Below are 19,408 nucleotides of genomic sequence, written 5' to 3'. Positions count from 1 at the left end.
GAACCGTATTTAATGTATGTCTATGAGCCGACCGGAGTGAACCGCAGCCTCCGGTCGACTTCGTTTTCGGCCGTATGCGGTTTCCCGACCGTAGGCAAAAACGCGGTCGACCACATTTTTGCCTGCGGTCGGGAAACCGCATACGGCCGAAAACGAAGCCGACCGGAGGCTGCGGTTCACTCCGGACGGCTCATAGACATACATTAAATACGGTTCCAGAATACGGCTGAGTGCGGGCGCCGCGATTAAGCCCCGCCCCCCGCCCTCCTCCCAGCCGTATACGGGAACCGTATTTAACAAACGCGGTCGAACCCAGCCTTAGTAAACATAAAGCAAAACAGGAAAGCGTATTGACCTCTATGGGAAGTGGAATGGGCGATTAACATCCATATGTGAAGTGATTATTGTTACGTCCTTTACAATATCGTGTCCACGGCTGCCTGTGAAAGCAAGAAATTAGATCAATATATTAGGCATTTTCTATATTCTTCAGCAAGTAACGGTAGACCTGAAAACAACTACCGGCGTATTAAAATACAGTGACCCCCCCCCCCCCCCGACCTACGATGGTCCCGAAATAAGATCATTTCAACATACGATGCTTTTGTATGTCGGGGCCATCGCATAAACGGCTATCCAGTAGCGCAGACTGCTTCAGCTGCCACCGGATAGCCGTTTACGGTGCCCCGTGTGGTCCGCTGACGATCACTTACCTGCACTCGGGGCTCCGGCGCGTCCTCTTCGGGATCCTCTGCATCGTCGGCGCTCTCCATCATCGTCATCACGTCGCTGCGCACGCCATCCCATCATCCAATAGGAGCGGCGTGCGTAGCGACGTGATGGCGGCGATGGAGAGCGAGGATGCCGGGGAAGCAGAGGCCTTGCCGAAGCGTCGGGGACACCCCGGGGACGCGGTGACAGCGATGGAGGGCGACATCCAGGACAGCGGTGACGGTCCGGAGCGGCGGGGACAGGTGAGTACAGCTTTCAATACCAGTGGTCTTCAACCTGCGGACCTCCAGATGTTGCAAAACTACAACTCCCAGCATGCCCGGACAGCCGTTGGCTGTCCGGGCATGCTGGGTGTTGTAGTTTTGCAACATCTGGAGGTCCGCAGGTTGTAGACCACTGTCCCTTACTTTACATTGCACGGATCCCTCAACATGCGATGGTTTCAACAAACGATGGTTCATTTGGAACGGGTTACCATCGTATGTTGGGGGATCACTGTAATATAAAAGACCGGCTGTTATATCAATGCCACATTGATTGGTTCCCTTTAAGATCATCAACACCAACAACAAAACCAATCATGTAAAATCTTTACTTTATTGAACAATATGACATACATTTAAAATCGCAGCATAGAATATTAAAGTGGTACTCCGGTGGAAACCTTTTTTTTTTTTTTATCAACTGGTGCCAGAAAGTTAAACAGTTTTGTAAATTACTTCCATTAAAAAAATCTTAATCCTTCCAGTACTTATTAGCTGCTGAATACTACAGAGGAAATTATTTTCTTTCTGGAACACAGCGCTTTTTGCTGACATCACGAGCACAGTGCTCTCTGCTGACATCTCGGTCCATTTTAGGAACTGTCCAGAGCAGCATATGTTTGCTATGGGGATTTTCTCCTATTCTGGACAGTTCTTAAAATGGACAGAGATGTCAGCAGAGAGCACTGTGCTCGTGATGTCAGCAGAGAGTGCTGTGTTCCAGAAAGAAAAGAATATCCTCTGTAGTATTCAGCAGCTAATAAGTACTGGAAGGATTAAGAATTTTTAATAGAAGTCATTTACAAATCTGTTTAACTTTCTGGCACCAGTTGATTTAAAAAAAAAAAAAAAAAAAAAGTTTTCCACCGGAGTACCCCTTTAAAACAGAGGCACTAAAATGACAGGTACAGAAGAGTAGAGCTGGCACAGGTGGCAGATGTACATAGATTACGGGGTATACAGGTCCATATGAAGAAGGGAACTAGGTCGCAAAGAATGAATCCAGGGTACAGTAGCATAAACACTAATACAATATAGCAAAAAGGTGCAAGAGACATACATAAAGGATATAGACGGACAAAAATGGCTAAAAATACCAAGAAAAGAAACAGAAGACAACAGAACCTCCTGCCATGTACAGTGGTCCCTCAACATACGATGGGAATCCGTTCCAAATGGACCATCGTTTGTTGAAACCATCGTATGTTGAGGGATCCGTGCAATGTAAAGTATAGGACAGTGGTCTACAACCTGCGGACCTCCAGATGTTGCAAAACTACAACACCCAGCATGCCCGGACAGCCAACGGCTGTCCGGGCATGCTGGGTGTTGTAGTTTTGCAACATCTGGAGGTCCGCAGGTTGAAGACCACTGGTATTGGAGGGTATACTCACCTGTCCCCGCCGCTCCGGACCGTCACCGCTCGTCACCGCTGCCCAGGATGTCGCCGTCCATCGCTGTCGCTGCATCCCCGGGGTGTCCCCGACGCTCCGTCAAGGCCTCTGCTTCCCCGGCATCCGCTCTCTCCGTCACCGCCATCACGTCGCTACGCACGCCGCTCCTATTGGATGACGGGACGGACCGCGCAGCGACGTGATGACGACGATGGAGAGCGCCGATGAAGCAGGGGATCCCGAAGAGGACGTGCCAGAGCCCCGAGGACAGGTAAGTGATCGTCAGCGGACCACACGGGGCCTCGTAAACGGCTATCCGGTGGCAGCTGAAGCAGTCTGCGCTGCCGGATAGCCGTTTATGCGATGGCCCCGACATAAAAAAGCATCGTATGTTGATGCTGCCTCTGAGAGACCATCATATGTTGAAATTATCGTATGTTGGGGCCATCGTAGGTCGAGGGGTCACTGTATACTGACCAACACCTTACCAGGGGGTCGGAGCTGGTAAGGTGTTGGTCAGTATACATTTGCGTATATGAAACTTTTCAATTTCTTTTTATTGATTTTTTTGGGAATAAAATGTGACAAAAAAAGCAAAAATTTTTGACTTTACGTTTACGCCATTCACCATATGGGCTCATTACCATTATATTTTGAGAGTTTAGACATGTGCGCACGTGGCAATACCAAACATGTTTATTAATTTTTTAATTTTTTACGCTTTTTGGGGGGTAAAATGGGACAATTTACATTTTTTTTGGAGGTAGGGATTTTTCACAATTTTTTACTTTTATTTATTTTTTAACATTTTTTTTTTTTTACATTTTTTATGACTATTTATTGCAATCATTGGATTGCCAATACTGTTCCGTGCTATGCATATGAATAGCACTGATCAGTATTATCTGTGATCTTCTGCTATGGTCTGCTCGATCTAAGACCAGAGCAGAAGACCCCAGGAAATGGACGTAGGCAGGTGAGGGGACCTCTGTCCGCCATTTTAGAAGACCGAATCCCCGCGGCAGCGATGCGAGCGATCAGATTATCTAATATAACGCCCGCATTGCCGCAGATGCCATGATCTGTATTAATCACGGCATCTTAGGGGTTAATGGCACACATCAGCGCGATTGCTGATGTTCACCATTACTGGCTGGAGGCTCTCAGCGTTATGCCTCCCGACCACGGGGACAGAGTATCGTGACGTCACGACTCCGCCCCCTGTGTGACTTTACGCTCCGCCCCCTCAATGCAAGTCTATGGCAGGGAGCGTAACAGCCATCACGCCCCCTCCCATAGACTTGCATTAAGTGGGCAGGGCGTAACACCACACGGGGCCGAGTCATGACGTTACGCCCTGCCCCCTTAATGCAAGTCTATGGGAGTGGGCGTGACGGCCGTCACGTTTTCTTTTAATCTGTATACTAGTTTACTTTGCTATTACAATACGATCTTTATGGGTCCAAATCCCTCCATAGTATCATAAAAATTCTGATATCTCAGTTTTGTTTGTTTTTTTATTTTTTTTTTCAAATTTTTTATGACTATTTATTGCAATCATTTGATTGCCAATACTGTTCCGTGCTATGCATATGAATAGCACTGATCAGTATTATCTGTGATCTTCTGCTATGGTCTGCACGATCTAAGACCAGAGCAGAAGACCCCAGGAAATGGACGGCTCTCAGCGTTATGCCTCCCGACCACGGGGACAGAGTATTGTGACGTCACGACTCCGCCCCCTGTGTGACTTTACGCTCCGCCCCCTCAATGCAAGTCTATGGGAGGGGGCGTGACAGCCGTCACGCCCCCTCCCATAGACTTGCATTAAGGGGGCAGGACGTAACACCGCACAGGGCGGAGTCATGACGTTACGCCCTGCCCCCTTAATGCAAGTCTATGGGAGGGGGCGTGACGGCCGCCACGTTTTCTTTTAATCTGTATACTAGTTTACTTTGCTATTACAATACGATCTTTATGGGTCCAAATCCCTCCACAGTATCATAAAAATTCTGATATCTCAGTAATTCCTGTAGATTACTTTTTAATTAGTTGTAAGATGTCATTGATATTCAGTACCTACCAGGCATCAAGTCCATTGCGATCCTGCACAATTCTTCTAACACATCTCAGGTCATCAGCCAGGTAGGAGTTCAGTAAAGCTAAAACAGAGGGACACGTTGGTATAAGCATTTCTATAAGATCTTCCCTTATAATTTAGAGGATTTGTCTATAGAATTCTAAACCTAAACAATTTGATAGGAAACGTGATTGTACAATCATTTGGATTGTGTGTTTTAAGAGGCTACATAGATAGAGAAGAGGAGGCCCCATACAAACATCTAACTAGTATGGGGCCACTTTTTGCCAGTATTCTTTTCCTTACACCCTTTTTTCTGCAGTTATTGGGCCATTAAAGGGGGTACTCCGCCCCTAGACATCTTATTCCCTTTCAAAACGATAGGGGATAAGATGTTGGATCGCGGGGGTCCCGCCACTGGGGACCCCCGCAATCTCTGCTGTGGCACCCTAGACATCTGGTGCAAGGAGCGAACTTCGCCCCGTGCCGGATGACTAGCGATGCGGGGCGGAGGCTCCTGACGTCATGGCCATGCCTCAATCGGGACATCAAGGCTATGCCCCCTCAATGCAAGTCTATGGGAGGGGGTGTGACGGTCATGCCCCCTCAATGCAAGTCTATGGGAGGGGGCGTGACGCCCCTAGACATCTTTTCCCTTTTCCATACGATAGGGGATAAGATGTTGGATCGCGGGGGTCCCGCCACTGGGGACCCGCGCAATCTTGGCTGTGGCACCCTAGACATCTGGTGCACGGAGCGAACTCCGCCCCATGCCGGATGACTAGCGATGCGGGGCGGAGGCTCGTGACGTCATGACCATGCCTCAATCAGGACATCAAGGCTATGCCCCCTCAATGCAAGTCTATGGGAGGGGGTGTGACGGTCATGCCCCCTCAATGCAAGTCTATGGGAGGGGGCATGACCGTGATGTCACGAGCCTCCCACGCTGCACCCGACACTCTTAACGATGTAGCAGGGAGATCGCGGGGGTTCCCAGTGATGGGACCCCCGCTATCAGACATCTTATCCCCTATCCTTTGGCAAGATCTAGGCCAATCAAGGCTGGGAGGACCCTCTGGCCACCCCCTCAATGACTCATGGTTCGGGCAACACTTCTGTCCACTCTACAATATATTGAATAACTTTCCATAAAAAGGGTATCACAATCGATACTATCTGGCACAGCTTGAATCTTTTAGTATATAAACAATAAAAATCCTACTAACGTTGCAACTCCAGTTTTGGGAGGAAGACTCTTTTGGATGAAGCATGAAGGTGCCATTTTAGCTTTCTCAAGTTACTTCTGTTATCTTACTCAAATGTCTTTATAGGGTGATGGTCATAGTACGTTTTATATGTATGTTTGACGTATGCAGCAGGAAACACATTTTTTTTATCATTGGGGCCTAAAGACGCTGTGTGGCTCCAGTAATCCAAAAGGTAAAAAAAGCGGTACTCCAAGAAGGCAATGTAAAAATAAATTTACCCATTAGTGGAATTAAAAATGCAACATTTTGAACCCACATTAGGTTCTTTGTCAAGTCTTTTATAGGTCTGAAATATTGAAATTTTTTGTAACACTTAGGGGTAAATAGATTTTCACATAGAACCCTTGGAGTGCTGCCTCTTTACCATTTGGATTAATTGAAGGCTGGGATAACCCTTGGGAAGCAGAGCACTCACCATAGGACTAAATGACTCCAATCTTTTTTCTTTTTTGTTGACACTGTATGACTATTTATGAGTATGTATAGGATGTCACATAGGTTTGCCAAAGGCTCACACATGATGGTAACAGAGCCTTAAAGGGGTACTTTATTTGATTATGCTACAGGGGCTGTAAAGTTAGTGTAGTTCATAATATAGTGTCTGTACCTGTGTTTGATGGCTGATCTCGCAATCCTTATGTGATCTTTGCCCCGATGTTCATTTTTAGCAGCATACAAAATGAGTGTTGTCTCAGGCTTTTTCCCAGGTTGCAGTGCTGCCTGGGACATTACATCACTAGTCAGGTGTTGAAAGGGAGCCTGTCTGTGCTTCAATGGGTGAAGCGACCGCTAAATGTGAGGGAGATCATTCTCCGCAGGGCTGCAGGGAATTATAGTTTACAGCACAGCATGCATGTAAAGGAGTTCAGCTGTGCTTTAATGAATGGGGTGGCTGATGTGTGGGAGGGAGAAAAGTGACCTCACACTTACAAACAAGAGATTCTGGGAGTTGCAGTTGGGAGGGAACTCCAACAGGAAATAGCCATTGCCCATGAAAGGCTACTTTAATTCTTGTTTTTGAAAATGTTAAGAAATGACATTTCTATTTGACATGTTAATGTATGATACTTCAACAATACATACAATGTCCAACGTCATATACTGTATGTTAAAATTTTAATAAAAAACAGTTTTAGAGGAAATGCTATTTCACCAAAAGAAAGCAGCAGCGTTATGGTGGATTCACAACACGGCCATTTTCCCCAAGACAAGCACAGATCCTTCCTAAGCATGTCCATTACTGTCTAGCTGGTAAATTCTAAAGTCACCTAATATTAGATAACTCCTTTAACCTGTTAAGGACCAAGGGCGTAAACTTACGCCCCTAGTCCCGCTCCCATGATATAACGCGGGGTTACACGGTGACCCCGCATCATATCACGGCGGGCCCGGCGTCATAGTGAATTCCTATGGAGATGCATCAATCAGTGGTAAAGATCAGTACATGCAATGTTATAGCCCCCCCTATAGGAGCTATAATATTGTATAAGAAAAGTGTAAAAAAAATCATTAAGCCTTTCAATGATCCCTTCCCCTAATAAAAGTTTGAATCACCTGGCATTTCCAAGAATAAAAAGAAACTGTGTAAATAAAAATAAACATATATGGTATCGCCGCATGCGGAAATGTCCGAATTATAAAAATGTACCGCTTTTTAAACCGCACGTTCAATGGAGTACGCGCAAAAAAATTCCAAAGCCCGAAATAGCGTATTTTGGTCACTTTTTATTTCATGAAAAGATGAATAAAAAGCGATCAAAAAGTCCGATCAATGCAAAAATGGTACCAACAAAAACTTCAGATTACGGCGCAAAAAATGAGCCCTCATAGCGCCCTGTACGCAGAAAAATAAAAAAGTTATAGGGGTCAGAAGATGACAATTTTAAACGCATACATTTTCCTGCATGTAGTTATGATTTTTTTTCAGTAGTACGACATAATCAAACCTACATGAGTAGGGGAACATTTTAACCGTATGGACCTAGAGAATAAAGAAAATGTGTCATTTGTAACGAAAAATGTACTGCGTAGAAACGGAAGCCCCCAAAAGTTACAAAATGGCATTTTTATTTCAATTTTGTCGCACAATGATTTTTTTTCCTGTTTTGCCGTAGATTTTTGGGTACAATGACTGATGTAATTACAAAGTAGAATTGGTGGCGCAAAAAATACGCCATAATACAGATTTTTAGGTGCAAAATTGAAAGAGTTATGATTTTTTAAAGGTAAGGAGAAAAAAACGAAAGTGCAAAAAATGAAAAACGCCTGGTCCTTAAGGGGTTAAAGGGGTACTCCGGTGGAATTTTTTAAACATTTTTTTATTAATGAACTGGTGCCAGAAAATGAAACCGATTTGTAAATTACTTCTATTAAAAAAAATCTTTACCCTTCCTGTACTTTTTAGCAGCTGTATGCTGCAGAGGAAAATCCCCATAACAAACCTATGCTGCTCTGGACAGTTCCTGATACGGGCATCAGGTGTCAGCAGAGAGCACTGTGGACAAGACAAGAAAGGAAATTCAAAAGGAACAGAATTTACTCTGCTAAAAAGTACTGGAAGGGTAAAGATTTTTAATAGAAGTAATTTACAAATCTGTTTAAAGGGGTATTCCAGGCCAAAACTTTTTTTTTATATATCAACTGGCTCCGGAAAGTTAAACAGATGTGTAAATTACTTCTATTAAAAAATCTTAATCCTTCCAATAGTTATTAGCTTCTGAAGTTGAGTTGTTGTTTTCTGTCTTACTGCTCTCTGATGACTCACGTCCCGGGAGCTGTGCAGTTCCTATGGGGATATTCTCCCATCATGCAAGGGATATTCTCCCATCATGCACAGCTCCTGGGACGTGACATCATCATTGAGCAGTTAGACAGAAAACTTCAGAAGCTAATAACTATTGGAAGGATTAAGATTTTTTAATAGAAGTAATTTACAAATCTGTTTAACTTTCCGGAGCCAGTTGAGATATATATATAAATAAAAGGTTTTGCCTGGAATACCCCTTTAACTTTCTGGCATCAGTCGACTTATAAAGACCTAAAAAAATATGTTTTCCACCGGAGTACCTCTTTAAGCAAGCTGCTTTACCGTAACATGACTTTGAAAAGAAGAGAAGATCTTAGACATTGTTTCCTTTTCACATTACCTCTGCATGATACCTTACATCCATTTTTGCGGCCAGGAGTTTTATAGTCATCGCACCACCAGTAACTGTTGATCTGGAATGCGCCATACTCAGAAGGACTTCTGTTCAATGACGTATCATAGTTACTAGCATACCGAGCTAGGCACACATCTACGGGAGGAAAAAGGACATTGTTACTAGAAATGAGCGAACTTACAGTAAATTCGATTCGTCACGAACTCCTCGGCTCGGCAGTTGATGACTTATCCTGCATAAATTAGTTCAGCTTTCCGGTGCTCCGGTGGGCTGGAAAAGGTGGATACAGTCCTAGGAGACTCTTTCCTAGGACTGTATCCACCTTTTCCAGCCCACCGGAGCACCTGAAGGCTGAACTCATTTACAAAGGAAAAGTCAACAACTGCCGAGCCGAGAAGTTCGTGACTAATCGAATTTACTGTAAGTTCGCTCATCTCTAATTGTTACTGAGCAGATCTCCAGAAAATCCATATATAATTTTTTTTTCCTGCTCTCAGGCTGGGTTCACATCACGTTTTAGGCAATACGGGACCGGATACGGTTGGGAGGAGCTAAAGCCGGGCGTATGCGGCCCGTACGCAATTTATTTCAATGAGCTGACCGGAGTGAAACGCTGACTCCGATAGGAGTCAGCGTTTCACTCCGGTCGGCTCATTGAAATACATTACATACAGGCCGCAGACGGAGGCACCCGGTTTTAGCTCCTCCCAACCGTATTCGTTCCGGATTGCCTAAAACGTGCTGTGAACCCAGCCTTAGAGCAGGAAAACAAAAATTATCTTAGTAAGCAGTTTTTTTCGTACACAGAAGAAATACTTACAGTCCCCCTCAGTGTATCCCTTATAGCCGGCAATACCACTGCTCCTTACTGCCCGCACCACACTGCATCGGTCTATTGCCCAGCCGCCGGTGGTAATGGCGGACAGTACGAGGACAATGAGGATCTTCATCTCGATAGTGTTGTGAGGAGTGAAGAATTTGATGGGAGGTTCTTTATTTATAGCCAGGGGTTTATGGTTTTGGTGACGTCATTTTGGCTCTTTCATATCGGGAACATCATGTGTTTCAGAAATTTTTCCCTTCAGTACATCGGTTGCCGGAACTGGAATTTGAGGAAGAGAAATTTGTCATGATAAACAATCAGCGCGTTGAGCAACTTCTCTTTCAGATAAAATATATCAGGACAGTTAGTTATTAACAGATATTAAGTAATCTGGACTGATCTAGGGAAGATAATTGTACTGTGGTTGGGGAACCAGGAAGAAGCTTCTCGGAAATGACCGTCTTCGCAGTTCCACCAACAATATTCAGCGACATTTCCTTTTACCTATCCATCGACTGGTATTTAGTGGTCATTGAGTGATTTAGAGGATGTTTTTAGGCTCCATTGGGCCATTTTTGCCAAGAGACCGACCCTTCAGCAGCCGGACACTCTAGACACAAGTGTATTTCAACAAGAGGTGGCCCCAAACCTTAAAGTACTCCGCCCCTAGTCATCTTATCCAGTATCCAAAGGATAGGGGATAAGATGTCTGATCATGGGGTCCCGCCATTGGGGACACCCGCGATCTCCCTGCTGAACCTGGTGGGCAAATTACTCACTTTCTTTTATCACCTGATGATGTATGCGTAGCCATGTGGTGTTTGTACCTGATGAGCTGTATACGTTCTCTAATGATAGAAAATCCCCTTGACGGCCTATTGTCGTGGGGATCGGGTCTGCAACTGAACGACTGTAGGAGTACATTGATAAGCTCCCCGTCACCATTCGGTCCTACTTGAAGTTTTGGGAGATCTGCGGCATCTTGACGAGAGGGGATGCACTTGGCGTCAATTGATGTGAAGAGCCTGTACACTTGCTTCCCTTTGGATGAGGGTGCGCAGGCAAATTTGTAAACTGAGTTTCTCCAAAAAGTCTGATGGCTTCTGGGAGTCTGTTTGTGGGGCGTTAGATTTCTTCGAAACCACAACACTTTTACGTTCGAGGATAGATTGTAGAGGCAGGTTGGTAGTCCAGCCATGGATACATCAGTCTCATATACGTACGCCAACCTGTTCCTGTGCATTGAGGGGGCGTGTCCGTGATGTCACAAGCGGGGCGTAGCCGCAGGCGAGCCTCAGACGATGCACCCGACGCTCTAAACGAATGAGGCAGCAGGGAGATCGCGGGGGTCTTCAGCGGTGGGGCCCCCACGATCAGACATCTTATTCCCTATCCTTTGGATAGGAGATAAGATGTCTAGGGGTGGAATACCCCTTTTAATTTGCACCTGTGGATGGCAGGATGTAGATTAATATGTTATGGAGACCTGGCTCATGAGTGAAAAGTCCGGAGCAGTCTCTGACTCTTGTCCAGAGGTCTAATATCCTCTTCTGAGGATGAATTGGTGCCAAGAGAAGGGCACTTAGAGCGCCGAGGTGATGAGGGATTTGGTGAGTTAGCCATGGTCATGAAATCCAGTAGTCATCAGCAGTTCATATGCGGTTGCCTCCCCGAAGAGCAAAATGTGTTTTCTTAACTAAAAAAGGATTGTGAGGGGATCTGTATACTTGGGCTGGCAGATATGGAGTTCTACAGATTTCTCAACAATTTTTTTATGTGGCCTTTTCTACCGAAATCCTTACTCCCCTGGAAACAAAAAAATTAAATCAACTGGTGCCAGAAAGGTAAAAAGATTTGTAAATTACTCTTAATAAAAAAAAACGTAATCCTTCCAGTACTTATCAGCTGCTGTAAGATCCACAGGAAGTTCTTTTCTTTTTGAATTTACTTTCTGTCTGACCACAGTGCTCTCTGCTGACACCTCTGTCCATTTTAGGAACTGTCCGGAGCAGGAGAGGTTTGCTATGGGGATTTGCTTCTACTCTGGACAGTTCCTAAAATGGACAGAGGTGGCAGCAGAGAGAACTGTGGTCAGACAGAAAGGAAATTCAAGAAGAAAAGAACTTCCTCTGGAACATACAGCTGGTGATCAGTACTGGAAGGATTAAGATTTTTAAATAGAAGTAATTTACAAATCTGTTTAACTTTTGGCACCATTTGAGTAAAAAAAAAAAAAAATGATTTCCAGTGGAGTACCCCTCTAAAATGATATTCTACTTTTATCTTTCTTCCACCTTAGGCAAGCATGATTGTGGTGTCCCAGCACCAATGTCTGTCCTGTGGCTTCGGACTGCTTTGGGCAGCATTGCGCACAAGTGTTGGGCCAACTGGAAGACGTTTGAGTATATTGATTATGTTTGCACTCTATGGAGAAGTTAATATATTTTCCTAATTATTTTATTTTTGTCATTCAGTTAAATGTTAAATGTATTACTGTACCCTTAAGAGAGGAGATGTATAAACCCCATGTGACCCTGCCTGCCAATTAGAACCCCTAAATTCTTGCCCCTATAGTGTAGTTGGGGTAGGAGTTGCCCAAGTGCAGTTCAGTGCTAAGTCTGAGCAATAGTTTGGTTCAAGTGTGTTGTGTGTAGAAGAAGAAGCTGTGTGCCCAGGAGAAGCTGTCTCCAACCTCGGACCGTGTATAGGATAACGGTGCCCTGGCGTCACGAAGTATTAAGGTATTTCTCCTGACACCCCGTGGTACCACATGATCTTCCTCACATCCTCAAATGGGAAAGAGACCTACATTGCTATTTTTCTCCTTTACAGTGATCTTAGTGGACTGTGTGAACAATTATGAAACACACTATAAACGTTTTTTTCGGTGGTATAACACCACTTATAAGTTGTCTGACTACTGCTGGATAAGTTGCCATCAAAGAAGGATCCTTTGGATAGGGGACCACAACGATATCCCTGCTGCACCCGGCATTCGTTTAGAGCGTCAGGTGCAGCGCCGGGGGCCGTCACGCCCCCTCCCATAGACTTGCATTGAGGGGGTGTGGCCGTGACATCACAAGCTTCCGGCGCTGCACACGACTCTCTAAACAAATGCCTGGTGCAGCAGGGAGATCGTTGGGGTCCCCAGCATTGGGAACCCCCGCGATCAGACATCCTATCCCCTATCCTTCGGATAGGGATAAGATGTCTAGAGGTGGAGTTCCCCTTTAAACTCCTTTTTTGCCATTTATTAACCTCTACCACAGCTTCTATTACACAGCACTGAAGGAGGCCCAGGGTTCTGTCTGTTGAGGAAATGGTTAATAAAGTCAATACCTGTTTGCAGACAGTTAACACACAGTGTCGCAATTCACGCTAAAGTGGCTTCTAGAGATGAGCGAATTTACAGTAAATTCGATTCGTCACAAACTTCTCGGCTCGGCAGTTGATGACTTTTCCTGCATAAATTAGTTCAGCCTTCAGGTGCTCCAGTGGGCAGGAAAAGGTGGATACAGTCCTAGGAGACTCTTTCCTAGGACTGTATCCACCTTTTCCAGCCCACCGGAGCACCGGAAAGCTGAACTAATTTATGCAGGATAAGCCATCAACTGCCGAGCCGAGAAGTTCGTGACGAATTGAATTTACTGTAAGTTCGCTCATCTCTAGTGGCTTCACTTCACCAATGATCTCATTTATAATATGTTTGAGGATCATATTTATTGGTTTATTGTGTGTACCGTGTTCTTTTATAATATGCACATTACACAATAACAATTATTCACGTTAATGTCTGAATAAAGTTGTCAAACTTCTCCATGCTGGAGCGCTGTGGACGTCTCTACTTCCCCTAATTTAGTAACTACACACATTGTATTCCCAAATAAATGTATTGTACTAAGATACAATCCACCATGACACCTAGTATAATGATTATTAAAATATAGACATAAAATAAGTATAAAAGCCCCGATAGCGGACACAGCCAATAGGAGACAACCAGGCTTTTGTGCCAAATCAGTCACATTTAAAAATTCTGATAACCTAAACTCAATAGAAAGGGCTGCGATAAAAACTTTGTAGGACAATGATAAAATTATTATCCGTCCTGTGGACGAGCTGGGGGGGGGGGTCGCAATTTTGAATCGGACAACCTATATAGAGGAAGCTCTCCGCATCTCAGCAAACACGGATTATTATAGTGTTTTGGATAGAGATCCTTCTGAGGAATATTTTGGTTCTTATTGTTCCTTTATTAAAGGGCTACTCCAGTGGAAAACTTTTTTATTTTTATTTTTTTTAATCAACTGGTGCCAGAAAGTTAAACAGATTTGTAAATTAATTTTCGGCAAGAAATTCAGAAAAATTATGGAGCACTCACCCTGATCATTAAACTTCAAAGATGCGTTTATTTCATGCTTGACATCACACGATACAGTAGGGAACAGAACATACAGGTGCGGACACGAAGCAGGGGCTGACAGACAAACGGAGGAGCAACAATTGTTTCACGCCATCTCGGCGCTTCCTCTGGCTCCAGACTGGAGCCATAGAAAGCGCCGAGATGGCGTGAAACAATTGTTGCTCCTCCGTTTGTCTGTCAGCCCCTGCTTCGTGTCCGCACCTGTATGTTCTGTTCTGTACTAGGAAGCGCCGAGATGGCGTGAAACAATTGTTGCTCCTCCGTTTGTCTGTCAGCCCCTGCTTCGTGTCCGCACCTGTATGTTCTGTTCCGTACTAGGAAGTGCCGAGATGGCGTGAAACAATTGTTGCTCCTCTGTTTGTCAGCCCCTGCCTCATGTCCGCACCTGTATGTTCTGTTCTGTACTAGGAAGCGCCGAGATGGCATGAAACAATTGTTGCTCCTCCGTTTGTCTGTCAGCCCCTGCCTCGTGTCCGCACCTGTATGTTCTGTTCTGTACTAGGAAGCGCCGAGATGGCGTGAAACAATTGTTGCTCCTCCGTTTGTCTGTCAGCCCCTGCCTCGTGTCCGCACCTGTATGTTCTGTTCCGTACTAGGAAGCGCAGAGATGGCGTGAAACAATTGTTGCTCCTCCGTTTGTCTGTCAGCCCCTGCCTCGTGTCCGCACCTGTATGTTCTGTTCCGTACTAGGAAGCGCAGAGATGGCGTGAAACAATTGTTGCTCCTCCGTTTGTCTGTCAGCCCCTGCCTCGTGTCCGCACCTGTATGTTCTGTTCCGTACTAGGAAGCGCAGAGATGGCGTGAAACAATTGTTGCTCTTCCGTTTGTCTGTCAGCCCCTGCTTCGTGTCCGCACCTGTATGTTCTGTTCCGTACTAGGAAGCGCAGAGATGGCGTGAAACAATTGTTGCTCCTCCGTTTGTCTGTCAGCCCCTGCTTCGTGTCCGCACCTGTATGTTCTGTTCCGTACTAGGAAGTGCCGAGATGGCGTGAAACAATTGTTGCTCCTCTGTTTGTCAGCCCCTGCCTCATGTCCGCACCTGTATGTTCTGTTCTGTACTAGGAAGCGCCGAGATGGCATGAAACAATTGTTGCTCCTCCGTTTGTCTGTCAGCCCCTGCCTCGTGTCCGCACCTGTATGTTCTGTTCTGTACTAGGAAGCGCCGAGATGGCGTGAAACAATTGTTGCTCCTCCGTTTGTCTGTCAGCCCCTGCCTCATGTCCGCACCTGTATGTTCTGTTCCGTACTGTATCGTGTGATGTCAAGCATGAAATAAACGCATCTTTGAAGTTTAATGATTGGGGTGAGTGCTCCATCATTTTTCTGAATTTCTTGCTGGAAATTTCTTACTACATGAACTGTACCTGCATCTATTGTGAGCACCCCCTGCACTCTTCTAACACGAATAGCCACACAGCCACTCTTATTGCTTGGTTAAGCAATCGACCTCTCGGCCCATGGACACTCTGTAAGAATATAGATTTGTAAATTACTTCTATAAAAAATTTTTTATTCCTTCCAGTACTTATTAGCTGCTGAATACTACAGAGGAAATTCTTTTCTTTTTGGAACACAGAGCTCTCTGCTGACATCACGAGCACAGTGCTCTCTGCTGACATCTCTGTCCGTTTTAAGAACTGTCCAGAGAGGAGAAAATCCCCATAGGAAACATGTGCTGCTCTGAACAGTTCCTAAAATGGACAGAGATGTCAGCAGAGAGCACTGTGGTCATGATGTCAACAGAGAGCACTGCGTTCCAAAAAGAAAATAATGTAGTATTCAGCAGCCTATAAGTACTGGAAGGATTAAGAAGTCATTTACAAATCTGTTTAACTTTCTGGCACCAGTTGATTTAAAAAAAAAAAAAAGGTTTCCACCGGAGTACCCCTTTAAAGAGGCCGCGGATCTGTTACTGCTCGCTAGGAGGGAGCATGCATTTCTAGCTGTGAAACATTATACTTTACCCCATTTTTATTTATTTGCGTAAACTTCACAGAAATTAAAAAAAATCCCCCTGGACGCCCCATTATATCCGGTATCGGGTCCATCGCTGCCAACCTTTCCCATTTTATAGATCTTTTTTCACAGCCATTTGTGTTTATACTTTCTTCTTTCCTTAGGGACACAAATTATAGAACTAAATAATCTACCGTCGCCTTGTGATATGACTTTTTCTTTTCTCGCGCTGGATGTACGCTCCCTCTCTTCGAACATTGGCGCTGATCGTGGCCTTGCCGCAATGCGGGATACATTTCTTGAAGATGGTGGCACCTTAGGTGAGAACCAACTTAAATTTTTATTAAAATCTATTGAGTTTATTTTAAAACATAATGGGGGGAGATTTATCAAAACCTGTGCAGAAGCAAAGTTGCCCAGTTGCCCATAGCAACCAATCAGATCGCTTCTTTCACTTTTCAGAGGCCTTGTTAAGAATGTAAGAAGTAAGCTGATTGGTTGCTATGGGCAACTGGGCAGTTTTGATAAATCTCCCCCAATATTTTTCGTTTTAATGGTACTATTTATATTCAGTCCAGGGGCTGTGCCATGGGGACTCTATTCGCCCCCAGTTATGCAAATTTGTATATGGGGCGGTTCGAGTCCCTAGTTATGGCACGGACCCCTGTTTTCAGTTCTTTAGTATATTTTTTTCGTCGTTTTATTGACAACCAGTTCATTATAGGGCTTGGCACAGAATCAATTTTACGAAAAAATTAAAGGGGTATTGCAGGAAAAAAAAAAAATTATATCAACTGACTCCAGAAAGTTAAACAGATTTGTAAATGACTTCTATTAAAAAAAATCTTAATCCTTCCAATAATTATCAGCTGCTGAAGTTGAGTTGTTCTTTTCTGTCTGGCAACAGTGCTCTGTGCTGACATCTCTGCTTGTCTCGGGAACTGCACAGAGTAGAAGAGGTTTGCTATGGGGATTTGCTTCTACTCTGGACGGTTCCCGAGACAGGTGTCGTCAGAGAGCACTTAGACAGAGAAAAAGAACTCAACTTCAGCAGCTCATAAGTACTGAAATGATTAAGATTTTTTTAATAGAAGTCATTTACAAATCTGTTTAACTTTCTGGAGCCAAACCTTTTTCAAACCTGTAGATGTAAATAGTTTTTTTTTACTCTATACCAGAGCCCCTTATCCCAGTTGGCTGAAGGGAGTACCGTATGGGGCAGTATCCGCGTATACGCCGAAACTGCAGTTCTGATACAGAAATTTTAAATGCAGGCAGCAATATTAAAAACGTTTTCGTGAGAAAGGATACCCCAAGGTTTTGTTAGCAGGTGCATATGAAACAATCAGATTTAATCACAGTTAAATGTAAGGAGGATAAATATAAGATTTTGATTATAGGTTCAAATATAGTTTTATTACAGACTATAACAGTGGGGCGACCTAGATAAAAAAAAAAAAGATATTACTAAAAAAACTGGTTTATTATCCAGAGTGACTTCATTCTCAAGGATTTGGTTCTGGAATTCCCTAAGATTACGTTTCGTCATTCTAAGAATTTGCGAAATCTCAGTGCTCCCAGTAGGCTAGAACAAAATGAAAAAAGTTCTATTATAGACAAAGTTCAGACTAGGTTGGGATGCGATCCCTGCTTCGATCACTAGTTTTATATTTATATAGACCAAGAAGACATTTTTAATTGAAGGGGCACTCCGGCCCTAAGACATCTTATCCCCTATCCAAAGGACCGCGGGGACCCCCGCAATCTTGCATTCGGCACCCACCTCTTTGAGCTGCGCGCCGCGCTGACAGCTCACGAACTGCCGGGTGCAGACCACGGGGCCGGAGTATCGTGACGTCACCCCCCGCCCCCAGCTATGCAAGTCTATGGGAGGGGGCGTGACGGCCGTCACGCCCCCTCCCATAGACTTGCATAGCGGGGGCGGGGCGTGATGTCTCACAGGGGCGGAGTCGTGCAGCTCAAAGAGGTGGGTGCCGAATACAAGATTGCTGGGGTCCCAAGTGGCGGGACCCCTACGGTCAGACATCTTATCCCCTATCCTTTGGATAGGGGATAGGATGTCTTAGGGCTGGAGTACCCCTTTAAAGGCTATTTTTTCCTTTGATACGAGCTTCGCTATTTATTTACTAAATTGTTGCTGTAATTTACAATACATGGGCCGCACCGTCCAAACGGTGCGGGCACGTATGAATAAACATAGATTTAAAGGAATAGTCCAGTGCTGAAGAGCGTATCCCCTATATCGGTCGTATCAAACCCTATATCGGTCGTATCAAAAAGTTCTTGTCACACCTTGAAGTCTCCTTTGTTACAGTATATGATCCCAGTAGTAAGGTGATTACACGGGGAGGAGGTTTGTTACAGTGTGACAACCAAGTTGTAAGATGATTACATAAGGAGGGGGTTTGATAGTGTGTCACCCCTGTAGTAAGGTAATTACATGAGGAAGTTTGTTACAGTGTTTCACCTTAAATAAGGTACAGTGACCCCCGCCCCCCCGACCTATGATGGCCCCGACATACGATCATTTCAACATACGATGCTTTTGTATGTCGGGGCCATCGCATAAACGGCTATCCGGCAGACCAGACTGCTTCAGCTGCCACCATATAGCCGTTTACGGTGCCCCGTGTGGTCCGCTGACGATCACTTACCTGTCCTCGGGGCTCCGGCGCGTCCTCTTCGGGATCCCCTGCATCGTCGGCGCTCTCCATCGTCGTCATCACGTCGCTGCGCACGCCGTCCCGTCATCCAATAGGAGCGGTGTGCGTAGCGATGTGATGGCGGCGACGTAGAGAGAGGATGCCGGGGAAGCAGAGGTCTTGCCGGAGCGTCGGGGACACCCCGGGGACGCGGCGACAGCGATGGACGGCGACATCCAGGGCAGAGGTGGCGAGCGGTGACGGTCCGGAGCGGCTGGGACAGGTGAGTACAACTTCCTCTACCAGTGGTCTTCAACCTGCGGGCCTCCAGATGTTGCAAAACTACAACTCCCAGCATGCCCGGACAGCCGTTGGCTGTCCGGGCAAGCTGGGTGTTGTAGTTTTGCAACATCTGGAGGTCCGCAGGTTGTAGACCACTGTCCTATACTTTACATTGCACGGATCCCTCAACATGCGATGGTTTCAACAAACGATGGTCCATTTGGAATGGATTACCATCGTATGTTGAGGGACCACTGTAATTACTTCAAGGACATCTGTAGGGCAATTTAACTTATCAGTTATAGATCGCAGGGGGTCCGAGCGCTGGGGCCCCCCTTGATCTCCTGGACGGGGCTGCGGCAT

General features: G+C 45.2%; 1 protein-coding gene across 4 annotated transcripts; it reads right to left on the bottom strand.

Annotated features, from left to right (window-relative positions):
• Positions 1-301: 301 nt before the first annotated feature.
• Positions 302-15,293, bottom strand: LOC130296795 (lysozyme C-like). 4 transcript variants are annotated; one of them, XM_056548736.1, is made up of 5 exons: positions 14,718-15,293; positions 9,719-10,000; positions 8,884-9,033; positions 4,473-4,551; positions 302-440 (listed from the first exon to the last, which is right to left on the bottom strand). In XM_056548736.1, exons 2-5 carry the CDS (start codon positions 9,846-9,848, stop codon positions 380-382), a joined length of 420 nt encoding a protein of 139 aa, XP_056404711.1. In that variant the 5' UTR covers positions 9,849-10,000; positions 14,718-15,293; the 3' UTR covers positions 302-379. The 4 variants fall into 4 exon arrangements, with proteins under 4 accessions (XP_056404711.1, XP_056404712.1, XP_056404713.1 ...); XM_056548737.1 differs by having other exon boundaries at positions 14,906-15,293; XM_056548738.1 differs by lacking the exon at positions 14,718-15,293 and adding an exon at positions 14,440-14,558.
• Positions 15,294-19,408: the final 4,115 nt, after the last annotated feature.

This window comes from Hyla sarda, chromosome 12 (assembly GCF_029499605.1).
Source record: "Hyla sarda isolate aHylSar1 chromosome 12, aHylSar1.hap1, whole genome shotgun sequence".
Lineage (NCBI taxonomy): Eukaryota > Metazoa > Chordata > Amphibia > Anura > Hylidae > Hyla > Hyla sarda.
The sequence above is the reverse complement of the archived record's forward strand: the minus strand, read 5'-3'. Positions and strand labels throughout refer to the sequence as shown.